We start from the raw sequence: 21,537 nt of genomic DNA, 5'->3' as shown, positions 1-21,537 counted from the left end.
AATGAGCAATATTTTATACGTTTAAAATGTTTTGCGGCACATAGCTAAAATAATATGGAAGCAATTATTATTTGATGCTTAGCTGGAAAGTAGCGAGTTTAAGGATGGCTAGTGCAAATGAGCGCTGACAGCACTGGGTAGCTTTCTCTTGCCACTTTCCAATGCTCGGTTTCCAATGAACTATCGAAACGAGCGTACTGTCATCCAGCACCATGGCCATCCCTGGCAAAGACATATCGATAGTTTTACAAGATGTTACGCTTGCGCTGTGTAATTAATGAAAATAACTAAAACATATTAAGAAAGTGCTAGTAAATCATTTAAATAAGTGCAAAATGTAAGAAATATAGTGTTGTTGCTGGAAAATTGCAATATTGGGTTTTGAAACGCTTTGAGAACTGTGTCTTTACAAGTTACATTTCTTGCTGCGTATGCAGCTGCAAATGTGCATTAGTATTGGTGAATTGTTACCAAAACAAGAGTTGGACGATTGAGAACAAACCGCATTCCAGAGCAAGACTAATGAATAAGGCGTGCGCGCTGCAGAAGTTTTTAATTAAATACAAAAGACATGGCCATGCATCATCATCATCCGCCATTGCCAGTGATGAACACGGAAATGCAGCAGCAACAGCAGCAGCAGCAGCCTCAGCATAGACGACGCAAGAAGCGTCCTAACTATGGAACGCGCACTGTGGAAGTGCGTCGAGGCTACAATGGATTTGGTTTTACTATATCAGGCCAACAGCCTTGTCGCTTATCCTGCATCATACCCAAATCGCCAGCTGAGCAAGCAGGTTTGCGTGCTGGCGATTTTCTCATATCGGTAAATGGGCTGAACGTCTCCAAGCTGCCACACGAGACGGTGGTGCAGTTAATAGGCAACTCGTTTGGCAGCATACGCATGCAAATAGCGGAGAACTACTACTCGGACAGCTCGGACGAGGAGAATGCCAACAACACGCTTCTGATGCAGCGCAGTGCGCGTGGCCAGCTCTTCACTGCCAGCTTGGGTGCCAGTGTGCGTAGCAAGCCGCGCTTTCAGCATCACAAGGCCAAGATGCATCGACTGCGCAACTCGCCGCAGAAGAAACCGCCGGCAGCAGCAGCAGCAGCGCCGGTGGCAGTAGCTGAACCCGCTATGTTGCAACCAGTGCTGGAGGATGCGCCGTACAAGAGCGCCGATGTGGCTAATGTTAGCGCCATGGTGCGTGCTGTGGGCAGCGCTGCGCTGGAGTATCGCGTTATTGTTGGCTATCTGGGCACCATTGAGATGCCCAAGCAAATCTCGCACAGCTCCAAGCTGCAGACAGTGCGCTCCTGCATACGCAAGCTGCGCCAGGAGAAGCGCCAGCCCACAATTGTGCTCATGTGCATTACGCCCGACTGTCTGCGCCTGCAGAGCGCCAGCGGCGGCATCTTGGCCACCTACAGCTCGTCACGGCTCAACTATGTGAGCTCCTCGTCGGAGAGCGAGAATCGCTTCTTTGGACTGGTGACGAGTGCTGTTCACAATACGCAAATCGATGAGGATTACGAAGTGGAGGACAAGCAATACGCAGGGGGCAGTAGCGCACACATTAGCATCTCGCACAGCTGCCATGTCTTTGTTATTGACACCAAGCTCATAGATCATTGCCAGCATCTGGCACGCGCGCAGGAGTATCGACTGGAGTGCACCAAAGATCCCATCTCGAATTTGTGCCTGGAGTTTCCCAACAACTCGGAGTATGTGGTCAATCTTATACGCAGCATGTACACCATGCGCATCCTGCCGCCCGCCAGTCGCAGCCACCAGCAGCAGGACTATGAAGCTGCAGCGGCTGCGCATTCGCCGCAGCCTTCAAATCACAGCGAGATATCCACCACCACTTCCAACTCGGACTCGGGCATTGGCTTCAACAACGACTGCACCAACATATCGGATCGCATTTTGGTTGTGGATTTTGCTGCTGCTGCTGCTGCAGTTGGTCCTCCGTTAATGGCGCCCAGTGCGCCACGCCCACTGGGTATTGTAGGCATGCCGGACAATCGTTTAACTGTGCGCGCTATGCCAGATCCCAGTCCTAACGGCAAGACGCCCTCACTGCGTCGTCCCAATTTGCTGGCGAGCTTCAATCTGCTCAAGAGTCCAGCTACCAATTTGAGCGGCACACGCTCCTGCGACGATGTGCTGAATCTTTTGACTGACGAGCAGCCGCTGCTAATGGGCGCCGCCTCCATGGACGACATTTCGCTGCACTCCACTGCGCTGTCACAGGAGGAAGCTTACATGTTTGTGCCGCCAACTTGTGTGCCCAGAAAGGTGCGTCGCTCACTACAGCCGCCTATGAGCAACACGCCCAGCAAGCTTAGCGCCCAAGTCTTTGGCAAGCCGCGCTCACGCCAGTCGCTTACGTTTGAGGCCATCAATAGCCATGTGCCCAGCAGCACAAGCTTGGTGCAGCCCATGGACACTTGGGCCAGCCTACAGAATCTCTACAAGCTGGGCAAGGCTACAGCAGCACAGCACACATGCGCAGCCAGTCAATGCCAGATAGAAGCTACCAACAGTGAACCAGATCTTGGGGTAAGTCAAAGCTGAGGAAAATATAGTCAAAGTTCCGCTGGCTTGAATTTGGGCGCCAATCCTAAACTTTCGTGCCCTTGCAGCCGGCACTGGTTTTATCGTTTTACCTGAATCTTATTTGCTGTTACCTGAGAGCTTATCGCGCTCACTCTCTCTCTCTCTCTCTCTCTTTCGCTTGCTGTTGCTATCTCTAGCACTAAGCATGCCCCCAACGATAAGCGACCCCAATATGCTTACTAGTGTTGGTATATGGAGTTCCTTGCTCATTTTGGAATTTGGGGGAACTTTAGTTTAGTCAGCGATCGACGCGCGCGTTCTGCGTAGCTCTGAATTGTGATTTACTATAGTTTATATATTTATTTGGTGTGCAGATTCATCTGCTGCCGCACAGACGTAATGAACTGTGTGCTTATCACCAAACGGAAATCGGTAGTCACCCTGTCTTTTGTGTTTGATTACTAAAAATAAATACGCGCCCTGTGACGTCATAGAACGACATATAGAAGCAGCTTTCGATGTCGATGTCGACGCTGCTGTGGCCGAGCTTAATTCAATCTAAAGCAATTAATGGGCGCTCATAGTTAGTTTGCCATTTAACGTCGTCTGCTGACCTTTGCAAACAGCAGTAGCTCCCCCAGCCCTGACGACTCTGCACACTTGAATTTAGTTTGATTTCTGATTCGCAATTTTTATTTTGCAGTTTCGCATTACATATTTATTAAGTGACAAAAAAATCAAATAAAAGTTGTGCCATAAAAAGTTCAGCAGCAAGTTCAAGCGCCCAATGAACTTCAAATTGTGTGTGTGTGTGTGTGCATTAAATTAATGTAAATGATAACAATAAATTATCATTAAGTACAATAATAAACGAAAATGTTTCGCGAACTTGCCTGCGGCTTCTACTCGGCAGAGAATACGGTAAGATAAGCTAAATCAATTAATTAATGCATAAAAAAAAGTGAAAAGCTTTAATAGTTAGCCTTGAGTTTAACTTAAGTTGTGTGTAAACAAAGAAAGTCAACTTAAAGCTTAAAGTTATTATAAAGTTTGCTATTATTGAATTTTGCGGTTTTGATTAAGGTCTTAACCATTATTGATAACAACAAATGTTGAGTAAGCAAACTGCTGCTAAGTTAACTTTAGCTACACTATATTTATTTATTTATTTTAATTGTAGCCTAGAATTAAATTCTATGGTATAGCCAGAGCAACAAAGGCCTGCAGGCTAGCTACACTATATATATCATATATATACAAACTATAAGAGGCTAAAGCAAAGGGCTCAAAGCTGCACGCAATCTAGCGTAAATTCCCATACAACAGGTTGAGCACTCTCCCCTAGACAACTTGTACTTTTCATTTGGCGGCATAAACTGCGGCACAGGTGCAACGTTCTGTAAACAACCCTCGTGCTACAAATTGTGGCAGCTGAGAGCGACTTCATGGGAAATGCGCAACTTGTTTCAAGCCTCAATATTTGACTGCTAACCACAAATTAACCTTACCAGCGATTTTTTCATAACGTATTTGCCAGCTGACATTGCGGCCAAGTGGGAAGCCATTGCAATGTGCCCAACTTATAGCTAATGCTATCGTTATGATATGATAACTATGTCATGTTCATGCTGTGAGACTAAATTTTAAAGCTTAAACAAACTTACGTTGCTGATTAGCAGCCTATCAACAATAAAGCTGTGGCAACAACAAATTAATTTTAAATATTAATTAAGTCAAGTGCGTCATAAATTCAACGTCAACATGTTGCTGACAGAAAAAAAGGCACGTCAATGGCTAAACAGCAGACAATAGTTTAATATAAAGACTAGCTGTAGTCTATACTACTATACTGTAGTATAAATAATACAATTGAATTGATACTAGTCAAAATGATCTAGCAGCAATTAAATGAATGAAATTATGAAATTAAATTAGCAATTGCCAAGCTCAACTTGTTAAATGAAATAAATAATTACAAATGACTTTGTTAGTCTAGCAATATTTTCATAAGTTCAACTATATAAAGAAATGGTTAAATATCGATCAGCAAATATAAACAACTGACTTTAGGTCACTCTCTGTCCCTCTCTATTGCCACTGATTAATGGCTAAACATATGACAATAGTTGAATTTAAGTTTATAGTTTATACTTGTAAGCAATTTGCCAATTGAGTTTGCCATATATTGTTTTATGTTTTGTTGAAATTAAATTAACAATTATCATGCTGAATTCGCTTTGTTAGTCTATCAATATTTTCATGAGTTCAACTGCTATAAAAATTTCTTGAGCTGCACATTTGTCGATCAGCAAACACCTGAACACCTGACTCTTGGCCACTCTCTGCCTCTCTCTCTGGCAATGTTGCTCTCTCTTTATGCCTTTGTCAAGTGCCTATGACTAACAACTGTGACTTTAACCACCACCGTCAACGTATCAAAAACAACGTTGTAATGTTGAAAACGCGCGCACGCGCTCAATTTGCCTTAGCAGCTGCTGCTGGTTGGTGGCAGCGGTTTGAGCCAAGTTAACAGCAGCGAAACGCTGAACACGCTCACACAACGTCTGAGTCAGTCGGCGGACGCAGTTTATAAGCAACGCATTGAAACATTTAACAAGTCGCGCATTCAATATTAAAATACTAAATGCAAACGTGTTAATTAACCTCAATCGTTCTATTTACTTAACGTGTATAAAAATACAAATAACTGCAGAAACGCACAAAATATTTGCATGGAATTCAAAACAAAACGGAGGCTAAAAATAAAAATATTCCACGCAAACATAAAAACAAAAACAATCTATGAGAAATCAATTTGATGTAATTAAAAAATAAACCAAACTACGTCAGTTTTGAAACGCGCAATAAATTGCAAAAAAAAATCCCGTTTAAAAATAGTTGAACTATGACGTGTTGTGCGCTTTTTTTAAGTTGAACGCCAGACAGAAATTTGATTTATATTTATATAGACTTTCGCCAGAACACTTGCGCTGCTGTAAACAAACAAAAAGTAAAAACCCAAAGTACAATAAACTGCAATTAAACGAAAAGTTTTTGGGGCGCGTACGCCGGCTGTGCTTATGCCGAAAATTAATTCCATTGAAACATTCAACAATCTGGGCAATTTCCATTGAATTAATTCACACTTATGACTTGTAATGCTGCTAACCTATGAATGATGTCACAGTCGTTTGGCATTTGAGCCTTTTGGTTAGTCATTAGCATTGAGCTCATCTAATGCGCTCAGCTGAAGCTGAAATTGTAACTAGGCGTATACATAATATAGACAGACAAAGCGCTTATCATACCAACCCACCCACCCACATAATGTGCGTTGGCTGTGTGTGGAAAAACAGAATTTTCCAACGTAATTTCCGCATGTGTTAAATACGCACATACATATGTTTATATGTCTACTATATGTTCCCATATGCAAAAGTTTAACTTTTAGCGCTGGCGCTGCCGTTGAATAAATTCAGTGCAGAATCTACAGTGAAGCAAGCCGCACGTACTTAAAGCATAAATAATTTAAGTTTAATAATTGCGTCGCGTACTAAAAGTTTTACAACAATAGCATGAGCAACGGGTCAACAAATAAATTGAAAAACAATAAACTGAACGTCGAACGTAGTGAAAGCATTTGCAACATGGTGGAGCGTTTTGTGCAGTCGCTGGGTCAGCTCAACGACTCGGGCAGCTGCTTCGATGCCAGCTTTGAGATTAAGCACATACTACAGAGTCCCAGCCTGCTGGCCACGCCCAGACTGCGCGGCAGAGATCGCTGCCTCACCGAGCTGGATCGTGAGCAGCTGACGCGCTTTGTCGCAGAGTTTGAGGCGCGTCAGCAGCAGCGTGGCGCCTCCACGCCCAAGAGCAAGTGCCGCTCGCCTTTTGTTTGCCGCAAGGCTAAAGAGCTGTATGGCAGCGTAAGCGGCAGACGCAGTGCATCGCCGCAAATTTGCGTGCAGCCAACGCTGCTTGAATTGGAGGAGCAGCCAATGCGACGCTGCGCTGAAGCGGAGGATCTTATGCCGCCACCTATGGCGCTGGCGCGTGTGCAGGCGGAGCGTCGCAGCTGCCGCAGCGCTGCACGCGTCTTGCAATTCTTTCGTCGTCGTGGCAGTCACAAGTTAAGCGAACCGGAGCTCAATACCAGTCGCTGTAGTTCGCCAGTGCTGCTGCGTCACCCAGCGCCGCTGGAAACGGAACGCGCCAGCGTCAGCGCTTCAGAGGATGAGGATGAGCCTGACGATGGTATAAGCTCAGCTAGCTCGAATTTAACTACACAGTCCAATGGCTACAGCTCCAGCAGTCAGTCCAGCAACAGTCGCAACATTTCACCGGATTCCTCATTCGAAATGCATGCGCCGCTCCTGCCCAGATTCAAGATGACGCCACCGCGTGCTGTGTGCAAGGCAAGCAAAGACTTTGCGCGTTTTCTGCGCGGCTCATTCCATGCCAAGCGCGCTTCCATTACCACGCTGCGTCGCTCGCTCAGCGATCCGGATGGAGTGCAGCAGCTGGACTTTAGCAAGCTGCCGACGGTCCACGTAGTGCGCGTGAGTCACTTTTGAATAAGCATTAGCATAGTTTATTTTATTATATATCCAGCTGCATTCGATTTGCACAGAAAGTTTCTTTTGTTTACCACTCAATTCAACTTAAATCAATTAAATTAAACGTCGATTGCGTGATCTCTGCCATTTGGCAATTGTTTGTTTAAATGTACGACTTACGCTTAATTTAGTTAAGTAAAAATTTATATAAAAATTTATTAAACAAAATGTATAGAGCGTAGTAAATTGCTTTTATTTATTATTGGCAATTGTATTTATGGCCAGTCATAATAACTTTCCAATTGTTGAACGCGCTACGTTGTTCACTTTCTTTTTAGGAAATACCCGAATTGTTATTACTGTCGCTTCACCCACGTATTTGAGCAGGTGCACCTTTTATCTTTAGTCACATTTATCAGTAAAAAGTGCATATCTCAAATACGTCATTATGCAATTATTATATATAGCTATGCATGTGTGTGTGTGTGTCAATTGATTGTTAGAACGCATGTGACCCGCATGCACGTCTAACAAATGAAATTAACAGTAAATAGCAACAAGCCGGATATTTAATTTAACTGCTACACACACACATTTTTTTGTTTAAATTGCAACAAAAGTGCGTAATGTAGTCATTTTTAGTAAATGCTGTATAAGCAACTATATATTTGAAATTTGACTACCTCAACTGCAATTTCATGCCCAAAGCGTAATTGTTGTAGTTGGGCACGCCTAGCGCTAAATACTTGAAACAGTAGCCAACAAAAGTTAGCGGTCAGCCCGCATATTTGTTGCTGCTGCTGTAAATTGCCTGGCATTTTAATTATTTCAATTGTTTAGCTCTTTTGTTTGGTTTTCGCTAGCTGGGGCCTGTTAATTTATATTCGCCGCTTTTGGTTATTTTTAGCGCAGTTTATTTACTAACAGCATTCCTTTCATGTTTGTCTCGTTTTTTCCTTTGTGTTTAATTACCAAAATGTGCTGCCTAACTAAATGGGCGAATTATTTAGATCTAAGCGAAGTGCGTGTGTGTGCGTTGCTATAAATTAGCAATAACACAAAGAACATAAACAATTTAATGAATTGCTAACGTCATAAAACGTTTAATTGGCAAAGCAGCTGCTCACACAAAGATAATGGGAGAGCAAGAGCGGGAGAGCGAGATCATGAAAAAAACACACCCACCCACAAATGTATATATGTGTGTGAGTGTAGTTCATTCATAAGCATCGCAGCGAGAGACAAAAGAGCAGCCGGTGTCGCTTGAATAGACAACAGTCAAATGAGCAGAGCAGAGCAGAGCAGTGTAGTGTGCAAAAGAGACAGCAACAGCTGAACAGAAGAATGAGTAACGGCGCACACAGATGTAAAAACACTTGGCATAGCAACTTCGAAATTCGAATTCAAGAGAGCGAGAGAGCGTTTGTAAGCGTATTATTGTATGGGGAGTGTGCCTCAATTTTAAACTAAAATAAATGCCCGAATATTTGTGAAAACAAATTTAAAGCAAACGTATATTAAACAAAAGATAAAATTGTGACTCTCCACGCTCAGTTTGCTGTCAACACACAGCTGTAAGTTTATACCATGTGTGTGTGTGTGTGTGTGTGTGCATATCAGTGTCTCTGGATGAGCAGCAGCTGTGCTGAGTGAGCGGCCAAGTTACGATCTCAGTTAGTTTACAAACGTTGAGGCGACGAGTCAGAGATTTGCGGCTACAGCGACTCTCATGTACGTGAAGTGGAACGTAGCGTGCGAAGAAACGGCGTGAGAGAGTGTGAGTGCAAGTGTGTGTGGGGCTTATGAGAAAAAATATGTGTGAATAAATAACAACAACGAGCAGCGAACAACAAAAAGTACAAAATCTACTGCTGCAATTAAAGTAATTTATAAAAGTCAGCAAGCGAACGAACAAGCAACTGAAAGTGAAATATAGAAAAAGTGTAAAGTTCAGTTTTGTTGACAAAAGGCAGCACGTTTGCGCTTTCTCATTAACACACACGCATACATACACACACATACACACCCACATATGCAAAATGCAATACATGTGAGAATGGCACGCCTTTGGAATACGAAACATAACGCATAATAAGCAAATAACGTTAAAGAGAATAATACGTAAGCAAGACAAAAGCCAGGGGTACGGCTACGGCTTGTGGGTGTAACTCCCCCCGCCCCCCAAACAATTATGGTTAGTTCGTTTATACTACGCATGCATAGTTAGCAAGAAACATATTTAGCTGCATGTTATGATTATTTTAGTTGTTTGCAATTCGTCATTTGCCAATTGAGTTATCAGTTGAAATACTTGGAAAAGCTTCAGCTACATTATTTGTATTTCATGAGTGTCAATTTGTTTGTTGTCATTATCATTGGCACATTTACTTATCCAGCGCGTGTCTTTTGCTTCACTACACTTTATCTATAAGCATTGCGTACGTGGTTCTTTGCTTTATTTATAAGGCACAGCAGATACTACAAATATCTTATCAGCGGGTCACTTTATTTATTTAGTTATTAGCTGCACATAAGTCTGAAGCATTGCTGCGGCTTTCTATAGTCGTTTCCAGTTACAGCGACTTGAGGTGATAGTCTTGCCATAATTATGATCACATTACTCTTATAGCTCAAATTATCTTATGTTTTAATACGTTAACTTATGCAGCTTCGAGCTGGTAACCTGAGCTGTTAATTTACTCGTGGGATTTTATGTTTATTTTCATTGGACGCTGTCATATGCAAAGCTCAGCGCAATGACTTTGACTTTAATGAGCCTCAGGCAGAGGCTGATGACTTCCAACTGAAGATCACTCAGGCATGCAAATGCAAAAAGAGAACCTATGTTTGGGGCGTGGCAGTTTGCGTTTTTGTCTTAGCTGGACACAGTTTTTTATATTCAATTGCATTTTGCTGTCAATTTATTTTAATTATTTACTTTGGCAAATTGTTCATTTCCTGATTACGATTGACAATCGCTGCACTGTTTAACGCCTGTGTAACCCCCCACCGAACTAACTCTTTGCTCGCCAGCTATGTAGCGATTGTTTGGCAATCAACGTTGATTTAAGTTTTGCTTGGCTGCCTTCAATTGTTGCACACACGCTCAAATACTTTAGAATTTGTTGCCCTCAGTCTGTTGCAGTTGAAATAAATGAAAAAACAACTTGCATATGTATGTAATTACACACACACACATGGCAAGTTGCTCTCAGCTTTTGACCCAAATTTCAATACAAACATATGCGGCTTTTTATCTTTCTATTCATAATTGCGTCACATTTTAAAACTCAGGCTCTCTCTGGTGGCGTGACCAGCAGTTGTTCAATCCCAGCAGAACCAATTGGTTTCTATTAATGAACCAATTGAATGAAAATTGCTTTTAACTCTTTTGAGTCCCACCGGATATGCTCAAATTTCTCTCATAATAAACTCGAATGTGTCGAGCGTTTATTGTATGCCAAACTGTAGCTGAGAAAAATACAAGGCTAGAGCATTTGGAATTCATTAATCTTAACAAAGAAACATCATTAGAAGCGACTCACAGCAGCAGCAGCTGTGGGAAGCAAACATAAAAACAAACAAAAAACATATGTAATGCATTTGTAAGCTGCTCTGGCTAATGTTAAATGTGTTTATCAGTAAAGTGCATGACTTGACCGGCATAACAAATAAGAAGTTTGTTCACACAATTAGCCCCTGCCTGGCCAACTGCTGAGCCGCCGCATGAGTCACATGCATAAACATAAACATAAGTTTATAAAAGCTCAAAAGTTTATCGTGGACTGGGCAGCATTAGGGCTTGACCGTGATAATGACATAGGCGGCTGTCAATTTGTATTTGTAAATTGCCCATGAAACGCAAGAGAGTCGAACTCTAGTAGCAGTTGAACTTCAGCTGATGATGCAAACAGTTGCGGCTCTTAAAGTAATATTTATACATAAATATTTAAAAAATTGCTTAACAAACTGTTGCGCTCTTTTATTGACAGAATCGTGCACTGCCCGCCAATGCATCGCCCTTTAGACGCGCCTGGGGACAGTCATCGTTTCGCACTCCTCGCAGCGACAAGTTGGCGACAGCACAGCAAATGCCGGACAAAGCGGACGGCACAAGTCCAAGAGTACGCCGTACAGCCTCGATGACTTCGGCGGACAACAATGATGTGTATACCAAGAGCTTTCCCAGCGATGAGCTCAAGTCAGCGAAGCAAACAAAAGCGACGCAGCCACAGCCACTGGCGCTGTTCCATGTGCCGCATATATTCACCACACCTGCGCCGCCGTCCAGTGTAATGGCCACAGCTGCAACAGCAGCGCATGCTGAGGATGTGGAGGTCACAGGTCCCAGCAGCTGGGGCAACTCATTTGAGCGCATGTTGCAAGATGCTGCCGGCATGCAAACCTTTGCCGAGTTTCTCAAAAAGGAGTTCTCAGCTGAGAATATTTACTTTTGGACTGCCTGTGAGCGCTACCGCCAGCAGGAATCGGAGCCGGAGCGCATTGCCTTGGCGCGTGAAATCTACAGCAAGCATTTGGCCAACAGCAGCAGCGATCCCGTCAATGTGGACTCCCAAGCGCGCAATCTGGGCGATGAGAAGCTAAACAGCGGCGCCACTGACATTTTTGCGCCAGCTCAAAAGCAAATCTTTAATCTAATGAAATTCGACAGCTATCAGCGCTTCATACGCTCTGAACTTTACAAAAGCTGCGTGGACGCGGAGCAAAAGCGTCAGCCATTGCCCTACACAGGCGCCGATCTGGACGAGCTGCTGAAGACAAATTTTCACATCGTAGCCTCGCCTAAGGTAGGTCTTTATATATGATTAAAGAAATTGAAAGTAACATGCGCTTCATTTACAGCTCAAGAAGTCAGCCAGCAATGCGGAGGATCGGCGGCGCAAGAGTTTGTTGCCCTGGCATCGCAAGACGCGCAGCAAGTCACGTGATCGCAGCGAAGTGATGGCGGATTTGCAGCAGGGCATGTTGCAAGCGCCACAGGGCACATCGCAGCCTTTGTTGGCTTTGTTAGGCGGTCCCTGCTCGGTGCAGAATTCACTAAGTGACTTGCACAGCTCGCGCTCTTCGTTGTCCTCCTTTGATGCAGCTCCAGCTGCAAGTGCAGAAAGCGCCTGCAACTTGTGCCGCGTTATACTGACCGATGGTGCCACCACAATTGTGCAGACTAGACCTGGCGAAACAGTAGCACAGCTGGTGGAGCGTCTGCTGGAGAAGCGCAATCTGGTTTATCCCTACTATGATGTTGTCTTTCAAGGCAGCACCAAGTCCATAGACACGCAGCAGTCGGCGCAGCTGTTGGCCGGCAAGGAGGTGCTGATTGAGCGCCGTGTTGTCTTCAAGCTGGACTTGCCCGATCCCAAGGTTATCTCGGTTAAGAGCAAGCCCAAGAAGCAGCTGCATGAAGTCATCCGACCCATACTGCATAAGTATAACTATCAAATGGAATGCGTGCATGTGCTGCTGCGTGAAACACAAACGCCGCTGGATCTAATGCAGCCAGTGACAGTAGCCGATGGACAGCGGCTGCAAATCTCACTGCGTCAGCCTACAAAGCCGCAAAGCAGATCCCTCATCGAGGCAGCTGCAGCGCAGGGTCATCTAGATGAGCTAACGAACAAAGTGTTTAATGAGCTGCTGCAAAGCAAAGCAGATGCAGCTGCCTGCCATAAGCCAAGTGATGTTTGCTCCATGAAATCCAATGAATTGCGTTCCGAAAGCTCCTCCTCGCTCTTGGAGCGCATGCGCCGCCAGCAGCAGCAGCAACAGCAGCGCGACAACAGCAACATTCCTGGCAGCAAGCTGCCCAAGCTGAAAAAGAAATCAACCAGCAGTGAACATTCCGAGGAAACAGCCACAGCGGCAGCCAGCATGGATCCCAAGAAGCCCATCATAGCCAAACTTAAGGCCGGCGTCAAGCTGCAGTCAACAGAGCGAGTAGCGGAGCATCAAGGTAAGCTGCAATAGTAGAACTACCTTAAGCCTGAAGCTCTTGCTCAACTCGCTTTTGCTTGCAGATGAACTACTCGAAGGCTTGAAGCGTGCGCAGCTGGCGCGTCTTGAGGATCAGCGTGGCACTGAAATCAATTTCGATTTGCCGGACTTTTTGAAGAACAAGGAGAATCTCAATGCGGCTGCCTCCAAGTTGCGCAAAGTGCGTGCCAATCTGAGTCCCGTCAGCAAGGCCAGCAGCCCTAGTGCAGATGCTGCTGCACCACAAGCAGCACCGCGGCTTTCAATTACGCGCAGCCAATCGAGCAGCGTTTCACCCATGAAAGTTGATGTAGAGCAAGAGACTGAACTGCCCATGTCCATGTCAATGGTGTCGCCCACAATTAAGGCACAGGACTTACAGGAAATTGCCAAAGCGCCGCCACCACTCCCGCCCAAGCCCAAAGTGTTGCCCATCAAGCCATCAAACTGGGGTGCAGCCGCCACAACGTCAATCACTGGCAATTACAGCAACAGATTCTCGCCCGTTAAGCCAGCAACAACGCCAACAGCATCAGCAGCAGCAGCAATATCGCCCACAGCAGCATCAGCAACAGCAAGCGGATCTTTCGTAACCAAATTGCCTAAATCCTTGGAGCAAACAGGCTCACGTTGCGCTTATCTCGATGAGCCCAGTAGCAGCTTTGTTTAGTAATTTAGTAGCTTTCTTAACTAAACTAAGTGTGAATTTTGTATATAGTATGGGGTACTAAAATGTATTCCTTGACATAAACAGTTGGCACAAAGGGTATGTGGGGACTCTGTTTATATTTATAATTAGCCGTACTAAGCTTTAACTTTTAATGCTATTTGTATTAACAATTTTATTATACTTAAATACATGAATATTTAACAAATGAAATACGTTTTTTTTTTAAGTATTTTGTGTATCGTTTAGCATTGTTACTGATGTAAATATGTACAAAATAAAATAGTTCATCAATAGCAACAATTATAAATAGCCTTACCTTAAGTGCTTAGACTAAAGCTTTAGTTATTTAGCCCTTGGGCGTTCAACTATAAATATCTAGCAGCTTACTAGTGGTTACTGTTCGCCTGGTATTTTCTTTCCTGTGCTCTTAATATATAAACTCAAAAAGTAACAGTCGCTCATAAATGAGCTACAGCTCGCTAAGTAATAATTATTATTTGAAATAACTACTTTATGTACATATGTTAACTATTTAAGCAAGAACACATTTCAATCAAAATGTTCGCATATATAATAACTGAGCGAGCAAATGCAATTTTAGTTGACTCTAAGATGTCAAAGCTATTGCAAGTGTTACTGGGACTGAGCATGTTGCTCAGCCTGTGCTTGGCTATTCGGCTAAATAAGGCAACAGCCTTGCGCAAAGGTAACTTCTAGCTTACTAACAACAATAATCGCAGCATAACAATTATAATTGCAGAGGTTTGCACAAAAGAGGCGGAATATGGCGATTGCCATGGTGGCCAAACCAAGTGGTACTACGATTTTGTGAAGGATGACTGTGTGCAGTTCACTTACAGCTCGTGTGGCGGCAACAGAAACCGCTTTAATAGCAGAGGGGGCTGTACAGATTTTTGCATGGATCCTAGTACCAAGTACTATATGCAAGATTTCGAAAATGTTTAGCCAACCAAACTTAAACTAAAAATAAAATAATAATTTAATAGTGTAACAAATACATATATCTGTAATCAAAATCAAAAAGAAAATCTGTAAATAAGCTGCGGGTCAAGCTCTTAATCATTGTACAATATTTAAATCAAATTTCCTGAGCCGCCAAGCAGCCCACAAAAAGTACAATCAAATGGCCAGTGTAGGTTTACTGCTGGTCTCGGGCAGAGCCTGTGCTGAAGTTGCCGCCGCTAGCTGCTCCTTCTGCTGTTCACTGCCCGACTCCAGTTGCTTTGTCTGCTCGCCTGCTTCCAGCTCTTTGGCCACCTCCTCAACAGGCTCTTCTATGACGCGATAAGTAATGGGCGCTGGCTGCTTGGCTGGCAGCCAATCGGGAATAATCTTATCGTGCAGTCGCCACTTGCCGTATTCATTGGAAATGTGCTTCTCGAATACCACATACTCCAGCACATCCTTGGTGAGGATTTCACTGCCGTGCATGAGGCGGCCAAAGCGATCGTAGATAGCCAGCATTTGTTGTGTGTGGAAGCGTACGGTAACTTGCGCAAACTGATTCTCCTTGGTAATCACTTCGGTGCAACGTGCGTGCACCACACGTGGTGGTTCAATCGATTGCAGAAAGCGCCAACGAATCGTCTTGTCCTTTACATTGTGCATCATCTCGGGATAGCAGCGTTCGCTTACAAATTCACGTATCTTATACTTTTCCTTGGCTGCCATAAGTGTGTGCGCTGAAATGTAAAGCTCCTGTGCATGCTCCTCAAACTCGTCTGTGTTGAAACTCTCCTCATAGGAACGTATTTTACGCACGGCCATCATGCTCTTTGACTTTTTCTCAAGAAACTCGAGTTTTTGCTTGGCGCCCGTCGTTGAGATGAAGGACTTTTTGCCATCACCCTCTGGCGGCACATACGCCTCAAATATGCCGCCCGTGCAGCTGATGTGAAACGGACGTTCCATCCAAGGACGCGGAGGTAGCACACCACGCTCCTTCATACGGCTGCGCATTTCCTCTTTACTTATATCCTCTTGCTTTTCGCGGAAATTAGGCAACTCAATTTTTATAAATTTTTGCTTTCGCAAGCGTTTAAACTCTGGCTTCCAGTGCTTGGTCTGCCGGTGGCGCACTTGCTGCATTTGCAGCGCATTCCATTGCAGCAGGCCAGCTGATGCTGCCTTCGGCATCTAAAGTAAATTGCACAATTATTGTAACACATTGAATTGTAATCTTTTGGTAGGAACATTACCTGCATCTGCATCAACTTTAGTCCAGACGACACTACTTTTTCCATGTTGTTGATGCCTCGTTACGCTTACACAATCAGCACCTGTTTAGATTAAAACACTATGTTATTATTTGCGACGATGATAAAATGATTTGTAAGTTTAGCTGTTTAATGTAATGACATAAACACAGTGTCTTGCGTTTAATTTTCATTCATTAAACTAATTTCCAACCTTAGAATTTACTAATTTCGGCACTTTTATTATTAATAATATGAGCACGGCTGTTGACAATAGAGATGGCAGACTATCGATAGTTGGCACGAAGCAATCGTTTTCGATAAGTGTTGGTTAATTGTTGGCGCCCTGGCGGTTATAATTGAAATTTGCAAATGGCTGCTTTTCCGATCAAGAGAGTGAGAGAGCGACAAGCAGAGCTTTTCACAACATCATATAATGACGTCATACAAAGTAAATGTTTGCATTTAGGGCTGCAGTCTATTTCACGATTAGAATCATAGAATTCAACATTAAACCACTTTTAAAATATACAACTTAAATTTAGGCATATTTAAAGTCTTTCCCTTGAGCCGTATAGCAACGACAAAACCACAGCTTTGCAATTTACCACATACTAAGTTAAGTATGACGGTGCCCTGGCATTAGTACACCGGCTTTCTGGTCGTTTATATAAAAGCACTTGCTCAGCGCTGAACGCTTTCAGTATTTATTTCACCTCGAGAGTTTGCTGTGCTCTACGCTTTAAACTTTGTACGTATTTACAGTGAGTGAATATCATTTGGTAAATTTTTAGACTTTCTCTCAAGTTTAAATGTCTTTTGTTTATTTTTATATACACACAAATATGTTAGTGTGTATATTATACAAAATCAGAACAGTGTGTCTAATCAGGTCGCAGTCAACAAATATTTGTACGAAGTGTATAAAATTGAAAAGTGCATAGATATTAAGATTTTTTCAACTACAAATTAGTGGGTGCGGTTTGCAGTGAATTCGGCTACGTGGCGTACATACATAGATATTTTACGCTTTGTATATCCTATTGTTTGCCAATTGTTCCAAATAGAACAATATTATGTTGTCCAAAGATGACATCATCAAATGCTCAACTGAGGCTGCGCTCTTTTTCACACTCCCTCTCTATGCTGCTCTCTGAGCATTCATTCGCAGACGCGTGTGACTTTAACCAACACACACCCATATAGTATACATATATATATGTAGTTCTGATTAATATCTAGCAATTTAAAATATATGTATGTGTAAACACATCAAAAAGCGGCAATTTAGAGATAACAAGTAAAATTACATACAGATGGAAAGTGTTTTTCGCGTATATACAAATGTATGTATACACACTTGTTATCTTTGCCGTCAATCAACTCAATTATCCACAGTAAATATTGCTTAATGTGGGCTTGACAGCATTCCTGCATAATACTCTACAAATATAATTGCAAGCCTACGATGCGTCATCAAGGCTGATTACACACAAACCTTATAGAATAAACATATTTCAAGGTACAGTCGTCTGTTGAGCTTAAACAGAAGCCAGATATCAAGTCACGAGATATAAATTGACGCATGTCTAATCTTCATAGGCAGCTTACAAATTCAGTACACGTCTTAAGCTAAAGTAAGGCTCTGCTAAGCATTAGGGTTAGAGTCTAACTTTCCAGAAATTCCAGTTTTTCTCACAAGCGTAGGCTAGTGAGTGGCTCTCTCTTTGCGACGTCATTGATGTTGTGTGGCTACAACTGACGTCACAGTTGGGCAAAGCTTCAGACTCAACTTATAGTGCTATGATTCATACAATGAGTCTCATTGAGATGACTACTCGTTCATGTTCTGAATATTTCAAATGAATCTGCATCTATTTATAATTGTACACACATAATTACAACTTATTGTGGGTTCCAAGTTTTTCTGTTGGCATTACTTGTTCTTAGCTTACTACCAAGTGTTTTTCTTGCGTGTGTTCCAAATTTGTTTTTATTATTTATGGCCAAAGAGAGAGACCAAGAACAGAGACCGCTGCTATGCGCACAAACAAATTAGAACCGGTTCCAGCGTTAAATTTTTGGATATACTAGTAGTGTGTATGTATAGTTAAAACATTTTTTTGTTTGTTTATAGCTCCATGAGGAGGCGTCTTGCATGAGCGCCACGTCATCTGTCTTTGCATATCTTCTTATTTTTTAGCTTTTCATTTGTTGACTTTCTATTTTTATATAAATTCAAAAATGTGTTATCTGTGTTTGCCCATTCCGTGTTCGAGTCTGAACTCATACTATATAGCCGAATTCTACAGCTGTAAACAAGCTTATCACGCATACGCAGGGTTGACTGCACCCACAAGTTCATTAAGCGGACACAGCCCAGTCCGTTAGGTATACTAAAAACAAAACTGTAATAGCTTTCACTCTTTAGCCTCGTTATTTTGCGGCTCTTGACTTTTCACAAATCGATGGACAGCGGCGCCACAAATACTACTGGGGCGTATGCGTAATGTGGCATGTTGTCTCGCGTGTTTGGATGATGTCATTTAGCAGGCTTATATCGTTGCCACGGCTATTACATATATATTAACATATACACATATACTTATTTGATTGGCCTGCTGACCTTGCTTAAGCTTCGCTGTAATAAACTATAATTTTTGTTGTGTTTCTTCCTATTTACAGATTTTGAAAAACTACCAAACAAGAAAATCAAGCAATCATGAGCTCTGCTGAGTACTATCCATTCAAGGTAAGCTCGAGTGAAATGCTCAATTAGAATTAATGAAACAATTAAATTGTAAGTTCATTGGATATTTATAATTACCTCAAGTGTGCAATTGAAAGATAGAACAAATGCTTAGGCACGACAGCATTAGATAAGATAAATTCACAAAATGTTATTACTTTTTAATATAAAGTCTGATATCGTAATACAATTATTATAAAAGTAAAAACCGGAAGCCGTGTAAACACTCGTCATATAAAAAGTATTTATAATAAACAAATTTCTACACTACGTGACTGTAAATAGCGCACGTCAATTATTCATAGCATGCACTGACTAAATAATTAATAGATTAAAACATAACGTGTTTTTTTTTTTAAATTATAGTGCACACCCACCGTTTACCCCGCGGATCCCTTCGATCCTGTTGAGGATGCCACCATTCTGCGCAAGGCCATGAAGGGCTTTGGCACCGACGAGAAGGCCATCATTGAGATTCTGGCCCGTCGCGGCATTGTGCAGCGTCTGGAGATTGCCGAGGCCTTCAAGACCTCCTTTGGCAAGGATTTGATTTCGGACCTGAAGTCTGAGCTTGGTGGCAAGTTTGAGGATGTCATTGTTGCGTTGATGACGCCGCTGCCACAATTCTATGCGCAGGAGCTGCATGATGCCATCTCTGGCATGGGCACTGATGAGGAGGCCATCATTGAGATCCTCTGCACGCTGTCCAACTATGGCATCAAGACCATTGCTCAGTTCTACGAGCAGAGCTTTGGCAAGGCGCTAGAGTCGGACCTGAAGGGCGACACCAGCGGCCACTTCAAGCGCCTGTGCGTTTCGCTTGTGCAGGGCAATCGCGATGAGAACCAGGGCGTCGATCAGGCTGCGGCCATTGCCGATGCACAGGCTCTGCATGAGGCCGGCGAGGGCAAGTGGGGCACGGACGAGTCTGTGTTCAACTCCATTCTGATTACACGCTCGTACCAGCAGCTGCGTCAAATCTTCCTCGAATACGAGAATCTCTCCGGCAACGACATCGAGAAGGCCATCAAGCGCGAGTTCAGCGGCTCCGTGGAGAAGGGCTTCCTAGCCATTGGTAAGCGTCAAGCATAATATCTTATAAAGCTATAGTGTATTTATATATTCATATTTGTAGTCAAGTGCTGCAAGTCGAAAATCGATTACTTCTCTGAGCGCCTGCACGACTCCATGGCCGGCATGGGCACCAAGGACAAGACGCTGATACGCATCATTGTCAGCCGCTCGGAAATCGATTTGGGCGACATCAAGGAAGCATTCCAGAACAAATACGGCAAGAGCCTGGAGTCTTGGATCAAGGTAAGCAGCTTACATTTGATTTTATAAACAAGCATGTAATATAAATGGTTTTTGGGTTTAAAGAGCACGCCTAACTAGTATACAGCACTAATATTAATATTACCCTACTCCCCCCCAAATACTAAATGTTCGTTTGAGTCATTCAGTTCTTTGAAAGTTTCGACGAGAGCTTTTTCTTATTCAGAGCGAGCGTGCTAAGTTTCAAAAGTTTCCCATTAACGCAGTCTAAAATGATATATTGGTTGAATCTTCATGCTTATTCTCACATACATTATGTATATCCATGTTGACTTGTGTGCATCAAACATTAAAACTTGACGTATTCTATATTTTTAGGGCGATACATCTGGCGATTATAAGCGTGCCCTATTGGCTATTGTTGGATTCTAAAAAGAGCTTATGATTATATATACATAAATACTTATATTGTCACTGTCTGTTCCATGCCTTATCCATTTTTTATATGATACACATAATGTACAAAATACGTTTATCGAATAGATACAAGTTTTTTAAATGACCTGCAAACTGAAAACTGGAACATTCTTTCTTAAAATATATAACAACACATTGCATTTATAACCGTCCAGGTTACTCTGTCGCTTCACATGTTATACATAAATATTACGCACATTCATCACAAACTTATTACTGGTTTTAGTTCTAATTAACGAGTGCAATTAACTTTGTTAGAAATATTGTTAACAGCGCCAAATGCGCCACAATAAACAAAACAATTTGAATTTCCGTTACTCACGTTTGGCACAAGCTTTTGGCATTGTCTGACAAGCTTTCGCTTTTATGTTATTAACAGACTAACAATAGTTCAAGCATATGTACATAAATGTATACAAAATAATGCGTTTACCGCTTTGCTCTCTTTACGCACACAATTTACAACAACTACACAGGAGGATGCCAACACTGAGATTGGATATTTGCTTGTGACTGTCGTCGCTTGGTAGAGATGAGACCAAATTGCGAACAATATATAAAACAAAGATCTTTGAAATTATTATGAATATGTTACATTTTTCAATAATTAACAATGTGCTTTAGTATTGTGAAACAGCCGCTGTAATAACGTGAAACGTTTACAAATTTTTATATATTCCCTTTTATATTTATATTATGTGCAATGATTTGTATTATACTCGTAGCGTAAATTATTTTGTATACATTCTTTTGATAAACTATCCATCATAGTGTTCTGTGCTTGTTTATTAACAAATAAAATTTGCCAAAGCTACGAAAAAATGTTTACACTCAAAATCGAACAACATATTATTTTGTTTTACTTTCAGGATGATTTGTCCGGAGATTATAGCTATGTGCTGCAATGCTTGGCTTCTTACTAAATTAATTGCCACGTTATTCCTTTTCTCATACTATATCATAAACTGTTAATTGTATTTTAAAAATTCGTAATAAACATTTTTTTATAAACATGTTTGTTCTACAAAACTGTCTTT

The 21,537-nt window shown here is 42.4% G+C and overlaps 4 protein-coding genes across 11 annotated transcripts; 3 read left to right on the top strand and 1 right to left on the bottom strand.

Annotated features, from left to right (window-relative positions):
- The first annotated feature begins 556 nt into the window (after positions 1–556).
- Positions 557–13,963, top strand: LOC108602852 (regulator of G-protein signaling loco). Of its 5 annotated transcripts, none has more exons than XM_017991121.1 (4): positions 557–2,569; positions 11,115–11,930; positions 11,986–13,093; positions 13,158–13,963. In XM_017991121.1, the coding sequence occupies exons 1-4, from the start codon at positions 572–574 to the stop codon at positions 13,781–13,783; spliced, it is 4,548 nt and encodes a 1,515-aa protein (XP_017846610.1). In that variant the 5' UTR covers positions 557–571; the 3' UTR covers positions 13,784–13,963. The 5 variants fall into 5 exon arrangements, with proteins under 5 accessions (XP_017846610.1, XP_017846612.1, XP_017846615.1 ...); XM_017991123.1 differs by lacking the exon at positions 557–2,569 and adding an exon at positions 6,009–7,125 and having other exon boundaries at positions 13,158–13,957; XM_017991126.1 differs by lacking the exon at positions 557–2,569 and adding an exon at positions 8,797–8,899 and having other exon boundaries at positions 13,158–13,949.
- Positions 13,964–14,296: 333 nt separating this feature from the next.
- Positions 14,297–14,794, top strand: LOC108602857 (kunitz-type protease inhibitor 3-like). Its single transcript, XM_017991133.2, has 2 exons — positions 14,297–14,489; positions 14,544–14,794. The coding sequence occupies exons 1-2, from the start codon at positions 14,342–14,344 to the stop codon at positions 14,747–14,749; spliced, it is 354 nt and encodes a 117-aa protein (XP_017846622.1). The 5' UTR covers positions 14,297–14,341; the 3' UTR covers positions 14,750–14,794.
- A 109-nt stretch (positions 14,795–14,903) lies between these two features.
- LOC108602854 (probable 39S ribosomal protein L45, mitochondrial) lies at positions 14,904–16,286 on the bottom strand. The gene is made up of 3 exons (XM_017991128.1): positions 16,214–16,286; positions 16,003–16,083; positions 14,904–15,940 (listed from the first exon to the last, which is right to left on the bottom strand). The coding sequence occupies exons 2-3, from the start codon at positions 16,045–16,047 to the stop codon at positions 14,924–14,926; spliced, it is 1,062 nt and encodes a 353-aa protein (XP_017846617.1). The 5' UTR covers positions 16,048–16,083; positions 16,214–16,286; the 3' UTR covers positions 14,904–14,923.
- Positions 16,287–16,667: 381 nt separating this feature from the next.
- Positions 16,668–21,529, top strand: LOC108602855 (annexin B9). Of its 4 annotated transcripts, none has more exons than XM_017991131.1 (5): positions 16,668–16,750; positions 18,685–18,751; positions 19,115–19,823; positions 19,884–20,065; positions 21,370–21,529. In XM_017991131.1, exons 2-5 carry the CDS (start codon positions 18,722–18,724, stop codon positions 21,421–21,423), a joined length of 975 nt encoding a protein of 324 aa, XP_017846620.1. In that variant the 5' UTR covers positions 16,668–16,750; positions 18,685–18,721; the 3' UTR covers positions 21,424–21,529. The 4 variants fall into 4 exon arrangements, with proteins under 4 accessions (XP_017846620.1, XP_017846618.1, XP_017846619.1 ...); XM_017991129.1 differs by lacking the exon at positions 21,370–21,529 and adding an exon at positions 20,977–21,322; XM_017991130.1 differs by lacking the exon at positions 21,370–21,529 and adding an exon at positions 20,402–20,952.
- The last annotated feature ends 8 nt before the right edge of the window (positions 21,530–21,537 follow it).

Source organism: Drosophila busckii, chromosome 3R (genome assembly GCF_011750605.1).
Source record: "Drosophila busckii strain San Diego stock center, stock number 13000-0081.31 chromosome 3R, ASM1175060v1, whole genome shotgun sequence".
NCBI lineage: Eukaryota > Metazoa > Arthropoda > Insecta > Diptera > Drosophilidae > Drosophila > Drosophila busckii.
This window is presented reverse-complemented; position numbering and strand designations above follow the sequence as displayed.

Coding starts and splice junctions, on each gene's coding strand:
- LOC108602854 (XM_017991128.1), bottom strand. CDS start 16,047: ATGGAAAAAGTAGTGTCGTCTGGACTAAAGTTGATGCAGATGCAG. Junction 15,941..16,002: donor TAAAGTTGATGCAGATGCAG/GTAATGTTCCTA, acceptor AATTTACTTTAG/ATGCCGAAGGCAGCATCAGC.
- LOC108602852 (XM_017991121.1), top strand. CDS start 572: ATGGCCATGCATCATCATCATCCGCCATTGCCAGTGATGAACACGGAA. Junction 2,570..11,114: donor ACAGTGAACCAGATCTTGGG/GTAAGTCAAAGC, acceptor TTTTATTGACAG/AATCGTGCACTGCCCGCCAA. Junction 11,931..11,985: donor ACATCGTAGCCTCGCCTAAG/GTAGGTCTTTAT, acceptor CTTCATTTACAG/CTCAAGAAGTCAGCCAGCAA.
- LOC108602855 (XM_017991131.1), top strand. CDS start 18,722: ATGAGCTCTGCTGAGTACTATCCATTCAAG. Junction 18,752..19,114: donor CTGAGTACTATCCATTCAAG/GTAAGCTCGAGT, acceptor TTTAAATTATAG/TGCACACCCACCGTTTACCC. Junction 20,066..21,369: donor GCCTGGAGTCTTGGATCAAG/GTAAGCAGCTTA, acceptor TTTTACTTTCAG/GATGATTTGTCCGGAGATTA.
- LOC108602857 (XM_017991133.2), top strand. CDS start 14,342: ATGTTCGCATATATAATAACTGAGCGAGCAAATGCAATTTTAGTTGAC. Junction 14,490..14,543: donor GGCAACAGCCTTGCGCAAAG/GTAACTTCTAGC, acceptor TTATAATTGCAG/AGGTTTGCACAAAAGAGGCG.